The 11,636-nt window shown below is 35.5% G+C and overlaps 1 protein-coding gene across 1 annotated transcript; it reads left to right on the forward strand.

Annotated features, from left to right (window-relative positions):
* The first annotated feature begins 2,375 nt into the window (after positions 1 to 2,375).
* On the forward strand, positions 2,376 to 10,390 carry LOC111706291 (transcription factor AP-2-beta). The gene is made up of 7 exons (XM_023479124.1): positions 2,376 to 2,664; positions 2,738 to 2,793; positions 3,853 to 3,926; positions 5,078 to 5,188; positions 6,008 to 6,258; positions 6,928 to 7,188; positions 9,640 to 10,390. The coding sequence occupies exons 2-7, from the start codon at positions 2,745 to 2,747 to the stop codon at positions 9,944 to 9,946; spliced, it is 1,053 nt and encodes a 350-aa protein (XP_023334892.1). The 5' UTR covers positions 2,376 to 2,664; positions 2,738 to 2,744; the 3' UTR covers positions 9,947 to 10,390.
* Positions 10,391 to 11,636: the final 1,246 nt, after the last annotated feature.

The following is an 11,636-nucleotide window of genomic DNA, read 5'->3' on the forward strand; positions in this document are numbered from 1 at the left end:
AGGTCTTTGAAAACTTATCCAGGTCTTTAGAAACTTATCCAGGACTTTAGATCCTTATATAGATCTCTAGTTTATCCACTGGATAATATCCAGGTCATTAGATCATTATTCAAGTCTTTAGAACCTTATCCAGGTCTTTAGAACATTTTCCAGGTCTTTAGAACCTTATCCAGATTATTAGATCATTTCCGGGTCTTTAGAAACTTATCCAGGTATTTAGGACCTTATCCAGGTCAATATAACCTTATCCAGGACTTTGGTATCGTATCTAGGTCTTTTAAAGCCTATCCAGTTCTTTAGAACCATATCCAGTTCTTTCAAACCTTTTCCAGGTCTTTAGATCCTTATTCAGGTCTTTAGATCCTTATTCAGGTCTTTAGATCCTTATTCGGATCTTTTGATCCTTTTTCAGGTCTTTAGATCCTTATTCAGGTCTTTAGATCCTTATTCAGGTCTTTAGATCCTAATTCAGGTCTTTATATCCTTATTCAGGTCTTTAGATCCTTATTCAGATCGTTAGATCCTTATTCAGGTCTTTATATCCTTATTCAGGTCTTTAGATCCTTATTCAGGTCTTTAGATCCTTATTTAGGTCTTTAGATCCTTATTCAGGTCTTTAGATCCTTATTCAGGTCGTTAGATCCTTATTCAGGTCTTCAGATCCTTATTCAGGTCTTTAGATCCTTTTCCAGGTCTTCAGATCATTTTTCAGGTCGTTAGATCCTTTTCCAGGTCTTTATATCCTTTTCCAGGTCTTTTTAATCCTTTTCCAGATCTTTAGATTCTTATCCAGGTCTTTAGATCCTTTTCAAGGTCTTTTTAATCCTTTTCCAGGTCTTTAGATCCTTTTCCAGGTCTTTTTAATCCTTTTCCAGGTCTTTAGATCCTTTTCCAGGTCTTTTTAATCCTTTTCCAGGTCTTTAGATCCTTATTCAGGTCTTTAGATCCTTTTTCAGGTCGTTAGATCCTTATTCAGGTCTTTAGATCCTTATTCAGGTCTTTATATCCTTATTCAGGTCGTTAGATCCTTATTCAGGTCTTTAGATACTTATTCAGGTCTTTATATCCTTATTCAGGTAGTTAGATCCTTATTCAGGTCGTTAGATCCTTATTCAGGTCTTTAGATCCTTATTCAGGTCTTTAGATCCTTTTCCAGGTCGTTAGAATTCGCAGGAATTGAGTCTTTGCCACGATTAGAACATTTAAGTTTGTGTCTAAACGGAATTCCTTTTAAACAAATCAATTCATTTTCATCAATACCGATTCAAATGCATTAACGCAAAATCAATTCAATTAAATTTAATTTTAAGTAAATTAATTTCATGAACTAAGCAGAAACTAGTAAAATTAATCCAAACAAATTGTGGTAAGAGTTACAAACAGTGAGATTCGATCAAATTCTATTGACTTTTTCAACGTTTAAAAATTGAACCATATACCGACGGATTTAGATAAAATCCAACCCAGATATAATCACAGAACCCAACCTGCTCCAGATAAAAGATATTTGATTAAATACAGGACGGATACAATGGAAGGAAAAGAAAGAAAATCTGACAAAAAGAGCAAGTAAGCTTTACTCCCTCCCTGGGGCTGTCATTAGGTACAAAAGGGTTCATAATGGGACATTCCGAAACTATCCTATTCAGGGGTTAGTTCTCTAGGTTACCAAGTTCTAGACTCAAATTTAATGAAAAATTTAGCAGGTTCAGTGAGATGGTTTTTTATTCTTAGTTTTCATAGTTCTTAAAGTTTCCTGGTTATCCAAGTTGTTCTCCTGGTTCTCTTTCTTTTAGGTTCTTGTAGTTTTCCTCTGCTGTCCTGGTTCTCTAGTTTCTTTAGTGTTTCCAGGCTTTCTTGATATTCTAGTTCTCTTTATTCTATAGGTTATCCTGGTTTTCCTGGTTCTCCTAGTTCTACTGGTTCTCCTGGTTCTCCTGGTCCTCCTAGTTCTCCTGGTTCTCCTTGTTCTCCTGGTTCTCCTTGCTCTTCTAGTTCTCCTGATTCTCCTGGTTCTTCAGGTTCTCCTGGATATCCTGGTTCTCCATGTTCTCCTTGTTCTCCTTGTTCTCCTTGTTCATCTAGTTCTTCTGATTCTTCTAGTTCTTCTAGTTTTCCTGGATCTCCTGGTTCTCCGTGTTCTTCTAGTTCTCCTGGTTCTCTTGGTTCTTCTAGTTCTCCTGGTTCATCTTGTTCTCTTGGTTTTCCTTGTTCTCCTTGTTCTCCGGGTTCTCATTGTTCTTCTAATTCTCCTGGTTCTCCTTGTTCTTCTAGTTCTCCTGGTTCTCCTTGTTCTCGATCCTGGTTCTCCTGGTTCTCCTGGTTCCTGTCTCCAGCTGATATATTACTTTGCTGTGAATCTGGGGCATCCACGGGACCCGGGGCGCGTGTGAGCTCACGCCCCTGGTTCAGATGTTCCGCCAATTTGCCGCCGGGAGGCAGGAAAGTATCCTCATTGGTCAAGACATTTGTAAACCCGGCTTTGATTGGTTGTGATGTCACTGCTACCGTCAAGTTTCAGCATCCCGGCGCTAAGTGCAGTTTCTCCTCTTACTCCGGGCAGAATAGACACTGAGATTTAGTTCCCCGTGGCAGGTTCAACACTTCTCCAAGGACACGGATTCAGTCGGAAGAGTTTCCTGTTACTCCTTCTACACCCTGGAGGTAAAATCAGAACCACGAAGCTAGAATCTGAAATAGTTTAAATTCTGATATTTTAATATTTTTTTCTTTTAAGGAAAGCAATGACAACAATGGAATTTCAGCCTCCTTACTTTCCACCTCCATTCACAGGAACATACTCAAACCTCTGAAAAACTACCATTTTAAATTTAAATTTTATAAATTCAAACTACTTGCCATTTATGCATGATTCACAGCGGTATACTTCTCTCCGACCAATAATATGGAAGATATCGTCGTTTTTAGAAAAGTTTTAAGTTTGATAATTTTCCTCCATTGTTTCTGAAGCAAAAACACATAATTGATCACTGTTCAGACAAATCTTTCAATGATACCGTTGTGTGTTAAATAGGCTTATCTATAAATGGAGAGTCACTTAAATTACGTTTACAGTCCCTTTACAGATACGTTTACAGTTACTTTACAGATACATTTACAGTTCCTTTACAGATACGTTTACAGTTCCTTTACAGATACGTTTACAGTTCCTTTACAGATACGTTTACAGTCACTTTACAGATACGTTTACAGTCCCTTTACAGATACGTTGACAGTCTCTTTACAGATACATTTACAGTTCCTTTACAGATACGTTTATAGTCACTTTACAGATACGCTTACAGTCCATTTACTGATACGTTTACAGTCCCTTTACAGATACGCTTACAGTCCCTTTACAGATACGCTTACAATCCCTTTACAAATACGTTTACAGTCCCTGTACAGATACGTTTACAGTTCCTTTACAGATACGTTTACAGTCCCTTTACAGATACGCTTACAGTCCCTTTACAGATACGTTTACAGTTCCTTTACAGATACGTTTACAGTCACTTTACAGATATGTTTAGTCACTTTACAGATACGTTTACAGTTCCTTTCAGAAACGTTTACAGTTCCTTTACAGATACGTTTACAGTCACTTTACAGATACGTTTACAGTCCCTTTACAGATACGTTTACAGTCCCTTTACAGATACGTTTACAGTTTCTTTACAGATACGTTTACAGTACCTTTACAGATACGCTTGCAGTACCTTCACAGATACGTTTACAGTCACTTTACAGATACGTTTACAGTCACTTTACAAATACGTTTACAGTACCTTTACAGATAACATTTTAATTTATTTTTTCAAATTGATCAAGGTTTAAATAAAACTGAATCAGGATCCAATGGTCTGCAGACAGGACAGGACGTTTTTTCTCAACACCTATCTGCCGATCCCTACCAACAATATGCGGTGGGTTATTTTAAAATATTTTTTTTTCAAACTTGGAAAATTTTCTTTCTTAAGTTTGAGTTTCTGCTCAAAGGAGAATTTAGTTTTTTTTGTAACAAAGCTATGATTTTACTTTACACAATTTGTTTCGTGTTTTCATGAATACGAACAACTATTTCTGTTTCGTGTTTTCATGAATACGAACAACTATTTCTGTTTGCCAAATTTGTGCTGAGATTGAATTGCATAGCTTGTCCAAATTCATACTCAATATTGCACAGGGCCTTAGGCAAATTCTTAAATTTTTGCATGAAGGTTGGCTTACACACGTTAAATTTCGAATTTAAATAGAAAAGAAAATTTTAGGACGTTTAAAAACAATTTTATCCATTTTTATTAGTTGCATCTTACAAATAATCCTGCAGTATATTGTTAAATATTAATTTATTCTTTTAACCACTCTACCGCCATTTTTTCCTAATTAATTTTTTCCTTTACTTTTCATCTTATCTTCCTCTTTCTTCTTTTTCTATTTTTTTCTTTATTTTCTCCTTCCTTCCTTTTCTCTTTTTTTTCTCCTCTCATCTTCTCCTTCCTTCCTTTCCTATTTTTTTTTCTTTTTTTCTCCTCTCATATTTTCCTATTCTTCTCTTTAGTTCATATTCTCTTTTCTCTCAACTGCTCCTATTCTCCTTTTTTCTTCCTATTCTCTTTTTCTTCTCTTCTCATCCTCTCTTATTCTCCTCTTTCCTTCCTATTCTCTATTTCTTCTCTTATTCTCCTATTTTCTTTTTATTTCTTTTTCTTACTATTTATTTAATGTTTGAACTCCCCCTTGTGCTATATGCATATAACGGATATGCAAGGTCTGATCTGATGTTGTCAAGCTGGTTTATGAAAGATTGATGTAGGTTTAATGATCCGTCCTAATCTAGATCTCAGGGGTGAGAGGTCAAACTGCGGTGTACCCAACCCGTCCCTCTCCACTCATGCTTAGTTTATGGTTTACATAATTCAACTTCGATGGTTCTTTAATGGTTTTGTTTTTATCCACAAGAATCCACGTGACTACGGGTAACCTGCGTAACCTGTGCGTAACCAAGCTTAACCACGAGATAAGATGAGGGTTTGACTCCGGGTAGAGGTATTTACTTAGTCAATCATTCTTTCAGGCGAGTCTTCACAGCTCCGGGTTCAGTCAAGCATATGACAATCTCCGAAGGGATGCTTACTCTAGGCAGAACATGGAACAGGAGTCTATTCATCATAATAATAATAACCAGGTAATTCTAAGGGATTTTTTTGTTGTAAAAAGAAATGGAACATGTGTCCCAAACTCTAATTTTCTCATCCTTTGCAACCATATTGGGACCATATTTAATGCAGAGCAAGGAATTGTTGAATTACGTAAACTTAGTTAAACCATTTGACCCTTGTGCACCTGTTCATGTTAAAGAGAGGTGGTTCAACTAAGTCTTCGTAGTTCAATTACTTCTTGGTTTAAGCCTTTATTATTTTAACCTTTAACAAATTGATCTAGTAGAATATATAATTTGAAATATCAAAAGTCTATGACATTATGTTGCTGAGATAAAGGTATTGGAAAACTAGAGTTGGAGGCAAGTATTCAGTTCTTACATCAAAAAGGGGGGATGAGGGGTAGAAGTAGTGAGGGGGGGGTCTCGGTTAGGAGTAAACTAATGAAAGAAAGTTTCCAAATCAAAAAGATTAAAAGAATGTGATAGAAGATTAAAGAATCTGGAAAAAATAGATCAAAGCCGTGTTTCAGAATCTTTTTCAGTATTCTCGGGTTCAAGTTTCTAAATTTTTCTTCTAAGTTTTATAGCTTTGCCTTATCTAGAGTTTCTATAGGTTCCTGTTTTTAAAAATTATCATAGAGGAACTGATTACTCGCATTTAACTCCCTATATTTTTGCAACCTGATGATTTAGCCTTTGATATTAAAAATTTTGAGTAATCTACTTGATCTAGAGAAACTGTATAGGTTTCCACTGTTCATAAACTATTGGTTCCACGCACTGTTTCTGAATTGTACAATTTCCATGGTTTCAGAATTCTAGAGAATAACTATTTTGTTTCAGGGAATGAGCGGAGAAACGTTCCTTCCACGTGATATTCCGTTTCCCATTAAACGTGAGTTTGATCAAACCCAACATCAAAATAAGGAACACATGAACCAGAAGTTCCCTCTTGAGGTTTTCTGTTCTACTCCGGGTAGGCTCTCCCTCCTCTCCTCAACCTCTAAGTACAAGGTCACCATAGCTGAGGTTCAGAGAAGACTCTCTCCTCCGGAGTGTCTCAATGCGTCCCTGCTGGGAGGAGTTCTCCGACGGTAAGTTTACTTTAAACATAAATTATCTCCTAGATCAGTTTAAATGGTCTGGGTTAATATGTAACTGTCTCTTTTTACGTTGTGATTTGGCTTTTCATAAAGAGCCGCGGGACGGATGTCATGTGTTAAGTATTTACACCTTACATCCCAATCCTAACCTTTGTGGATCCATGTTAACCCCGGAGCCAGTGGGTAATCTTGAACCGTTCTTGATTAGCCGAGAGCTAGTCAACAATTGTTTGTAGGTTAGGAAAAATGAGCGCAATTGAGTATTTCCCGTTTTAATTGAAATATTGCCCTAATTGGATATCCTGTTTTGAGTTGATTTATAAACTTAACTTTTTTGCTGGACAACACGACGGCTGAGATTTAAGAGATTTTATAATCGTGTTTTTATGTTAATCTTCGTTTCAAACAGTGGCATTAATGATTCACTATAATCAAAGAAACAATGTGACGATGTTTGTTCAATATTCTGTATGCAAACTTAGTTCGCGGGTTTTTTAGAAAGTGACTTGCGGATTTCTTCATGAGCTTTTAGCATTTTAAAATATTTGTATCTAAATATTTTCTTTGAGAATATAATCTGTTTGTTTTTAATTTCAAGTTTTCTCATCTCTGAAGTTTTTTAATTAAACTGGAAATCCATAACTTTGAAATTTTGTTTAGAGCGAAGTCCAAGGACGGAGGGAAAATGTTAAGAAGCAAACTTGACAGAATAGGACTCACTCTTCCTGCTGGGAGAAGAAAGGCTGCCAACGTTACCCTGCTGACATCCCTGGTGGAGGGGGAGGCGATCCACTTGGCCAGGGACTTCGGGTACGTGTGTGAGACAGAGTTCCCAGCCCGGCAGGTTGCGGAGTATCTCTCAAGACAGCATACAGATCCATCCGATATGTACAGGAGAAAAGAACTACTTTATGCGACCAAGTAAGATTTCCGTTCTTGTTTTGAATATTCAATAAAACAGGTTGACCACGTACTTTTGAACCCGACTGATTACATCATATTTTGTAATTTAAAAATATTCCTAATGTTTAAGAAATATTTTATGCATAATATGTTTAACCGGATACAATCGTAAATTATTGATGTTTAATTCATTAATTACATTGGTAACAATGAAACCCCGGAAAATGGAGTAAAATTTGTCTGATTTTTGTTCGGAATCAAAATTCAGCATGACTCCACAAGAACCTGGGTCTATAGTAGTTGGTATAGGAGCTAGGATAAATTCCATAAACCGCTGGCAACCAAGCCAAAGAATGATGATTGCAACTTTTTTAAATCACGAGATATGCAAAATTTTGAGCAGCCAGTAAATTTGCATTCATGATATCGTAATCTATACAACTGTGTTTTATCTTTTCTCAATTGCGCGCTTTATAAAAAGATTAAATCTTTCGACATCAGAAACGGAAAGTCACTCCCAACCCCATTGGCTGTCATTCCCTGTACGTTTTTTCCCAATATTAATTCTCTATTCTGTTTTGAAATATCCTGCAATTTTCATGTTTTGTCTAAACAGTTAAAAACTAATTTATTTTAACTCGATGGTAAAGACTGATTTCTATATTGTGCGGTGAGAGGGGGGGGGGTGAGGGGGGGGCCTGTCAATATTAGATTTCATAATTATAATTCACTGTGAACTAAAAATGTTCCAACGCGGAAATCGATCATGTTGTTCCCAAATACACAATCATAAGCTATAGGTACAACTGCTTTGTAGCCTTGACTTATTTGTATCCAGAGCTACGAAAACATATATAGGAGGGTTCGGATTTTAAATCCAAGAGCAAATTAAAAGCCGAGCCGGTCCTAATTTTTTTTTGTATAATTTCTCACTTTGAACATTTTTTATTTCACATTTCAATTTTTCTTTTTTTATCCAATATCTCATCTTTTTTCCCAGCTTGATTTCGGTTTCTGTAATATCATCTCTTCTTACGATTTCTCATTTTCTCTCTAAATTCACTCCTAATTTTATAAATCCTTTATAACCTACAATTTCATCATGAAAAGAACAGATCAACTATAAGCTTCTAATATCTACATATATCTTTGCACCCTAATGTTGACAACCGTTGATATTTCAAACTTCAACTAATTGATCTAACAAAATTCATAGGTTCAATACATAAGGCAAAGATATTAGGATTACAAAATTAGAAATTAAGTAATCAGTTCTTTAGTCAGATTTTTCTTCTTTTTCTTCTTCTAGTTTTTTCCATGACTATTTATTCCTTTTTTATAATTTGTAAAAGAACGCTTTAGTCTTAATTGAAATCGGGCTTTGGCGGTCAATTTAGTTTATTCCTTTGTTATTCGGTTTCAGGACAACAGATGTCTTTCTACTCCATGATATAGATTATATAAGAGTGTGGAGGAGGGGGTGGGTCAAATTATAGATTTGTTAAATATCAGGGAGGTGTTCTAAACTGTCAATCATTTGAAAATCAAGACACAAGTTTTACATTCTGCAAAATGACGACCTTTAATTTTCAAACCTTGGGCGACAAATCCGCCGGAGATTTGAAGACGACGGGAATTTTTTAATGACCGCCATCTTTTCTCTCAAAAAACTTAAAGATTTATTCATCCGATTTTTTTTATTTCTTATAAAAATCAACTTAAAGAATCTTTTTTCTCTTCATTTCACTTGAAATTTAACACTACTGTATTATGCTTTTGGGTGATCTTTTTTAACAATTTTTGACATTTCATACTCTCTATTTTCCAACCAATCCCCGCGACCCTCTTTGCATCCTTTTTTTCTCCTATTCTTCTTACGTCTCCCTCTCACGTCAATTCTGTCATTCAGACTGCGGGAGGCAATTTGTAACCCAGCAGGTTCAACTGTAGGACAGATTTCTCCGGGTTCTGTCTTATCCTTAGATTTTCCAACTTCAAACTAATCCTCCAACCATCCTAGATTTTCCAGTTTATTGGATATTCTTAAACCATTCCAAATACTTAAGTTCCTAAACCCATCTCATAGATTCTTAAGATAATCTTAAATACAATGAAACTCGTTTTACGTGTTCAAGTTTCATGGCTGAAGATATAACATTTATGATAAACTTTACTCCTGGTTTATTGTAACCTAGCAGATTAAGATAGATTTGCTCACGTTCCAACTCCGGGTCCCTATTACACCTAAACCCTGTTTTGGATTACAGTTTGAAGGATATAGATCTGTGTATACAATGTAGTGTTGGATATCTTGCAATTTATTTCTCTAGGTTTACGACTTGTATTGCAGGATACCCGCCTTATCTTTAACCATCTATATTTCCTTAAATCTTACTTCACTTCACGGTTTGTGACCGTACGTTTTCTGTTTATCCGTCCTTATCTTGTATTTACAATCTTTTACTCTAGGTACATCTGTAAGGAGTTGATGGACCTGTTGAACCAGGATAGATCTCCTCTCTGCAACACCAGACCCCAGCCTATCCTAGATCCTAGTATACAGAGACATCTAACCCATTTCTCCATGATTACACATGGGTTCGGTTCTCCAGCTATAGTTGCTGCTCTCACATCTATTCAGAACTATCTCAACGAGAGTATCAAGTACCTGGATAAATCCTATCCCAGCTCCGGGTTGGGTCTACACTCTAACGGAGAAAGTAAACCAACCTATATAGATGGAAAGTCTTTGTTTCTAAACGGAGAAAGGAAATAGTAGTGTTAGCTCTAGGGTAACTTTTCTAACCAAGAGATTTTCTCCGGGTTTGATTGTAATCTATCCGCAAGATACCAGTGCTTCCTTCAAATTATGTTCTGGCTTTTCACACCTTTTTGAAATAGAAAACTAGGTTTGCAGGGATGGCTCGAGATTTTTAAAAGGGGATTTAAATAAAAAATGAACCTCGTTAACGACAAACCAAAATTACTAAAAAAGGGGCTAAAAATTAAATCAAACTGGGATAATGTACTCTTAATTAACCCCCCCCCCTCCGGGGGGCCTCCCCCCTCGCTCTTATTAAACTAATTTTAGCTATTTTTAAACCTCTGAACACTGCTGTGATATGTTTTGTATTGTTATTGTCTTATTTCATCAGAAGTGCAATCTTATACTTACTCGTGTAATAACAAATTTATCTAAGTTACAAATAAATATTTTTAAAGAAAAGATAGTTTTGTTTTTCAAATATGACTTATTTTGAGATTAAACAATTCAGAATGGATCAAAACTATAAAAGAAAAACTCCAAATTTTGACAATTGAAAAAAAAACTGAAGAAATCCGTGAAAGGATTTGAGTCTTTGCCACAAACTCAGATTTTCTAATTCCTATATATTTGCAACCCAATGCCGTAGACCTCTGATATTGCAAGCATTGAATTCTGGTAGATCAAATAATCTAAGTTTGAAATATCAGGTTTGCACCATCAAGTTGCTAAGATATAGGGGTTAGAAAATTTGAGTTTGCGACAAAGACTCAATATCTGCATATAGATAAAAAAAACTAATTGTAAGATACATCAAAAGTTATTTCGGTCAAATTAACAATGAAAGTGTTGACCCTCCAATTTCAAATTTGTCTAAATCCTTGAAATGTTTGTAAACATGAAAACAATGGCGTCTAGTCAAATATTTAAATTTACCCCGTCCTGGTTATTCAATTGATCAACTATTACAGAAAACAATAGAAATGTATGAACTGCAGTATGCCACCAACCAACTAATCTTTTCTAACATGCAATATTCAAGTTGGAAACATAAACTCTGGAATCATTGTCGTCTTCGTTCATTCTTTTATTAATGAAATGCTTCACAGAATTTTGAAAGAATTTCCCGCCTCAAATTCTATATCTTTAAAATCTAGGGTGAGGGTCCTTTGCGTCTATCCTATGGAACATTCTATATAAAGGTCTACGCCATTTGGTTGCAAAGATTTAGGGATTATGGCAAAAAAGTTTTGTCATTTTTCAAAATTCCAAAGGTTAACGCCGGGCTGTTCAGTTAAAATCATGATTTAATAACTATGACTCACATAGATTAAGCCTGCTTATACAAAATCTCATTAATTCTTTGGACATGGTCGACTTTGAATTGTTGCAACGTCTTTGGCTTTAATTTTGCCACTTTGACTTACTTATGCTTTTATGTAGCCCTTTACATGTACATTTTATAAAGCACATGTTACCATTAGTTTTAAAGAAGTAATTGGCAAAATTTTAATCGAGTTTTGCTTAGGAGCGTGAGACCTTTAAATCACAGTGGACTATAAATAATAATCTGGGCACTCCAGTTAGTAGAACCATATACTTACCTTCTCCCCATCCTTTGTTTTAATCACATTTTTCAATTAAAATTTGTAAAAAAAATTCTAATTAATTTTACAAATATTTTTAGTTCCCTAGCAAGTAT

The sequence above is a fragment of the Eurytemora carolleeae genome, unplaced genomic scaffold (genome assembly GCF_000591075.1).
Source record: "Eurytemora carolleeae unplaced genomic scaffold, Eaff_2.0 scaffold465, whole genome shotgun sequence".
Classification (NCBI taxonomy): domain Eukaryota; kingdom Metazoa; phylum Arthropoda; class Copepoda; order Calanoida; family Temoridae; genus Eurytemora; species Eurytemora carolleeae.

Bases quoted from the DNA above. Each gene is read 5' to 3' on its own strand.
- LOC111706291 (XM_023479124.1), top strand. From the start codon at position 2,745: ATGACAACAATGGAATTTCAGCCTCCTTACTTTCCACCTCCATTCACA. The intron at 5,189-6,007 runs GTAATTCTAAGG...ATTTTGTTTCAG, and splicing joins ATCATAATAATAATAACCAG to GGAATGAGCGGAGAAACGTT. The intron at 7,189-9,639 runs GTAAGATTTCCG...CTTTTACTCTAG, and splicing joins GAACTACTTTATGCGACCAA to GTACATCTGTAAGGAGTTGA.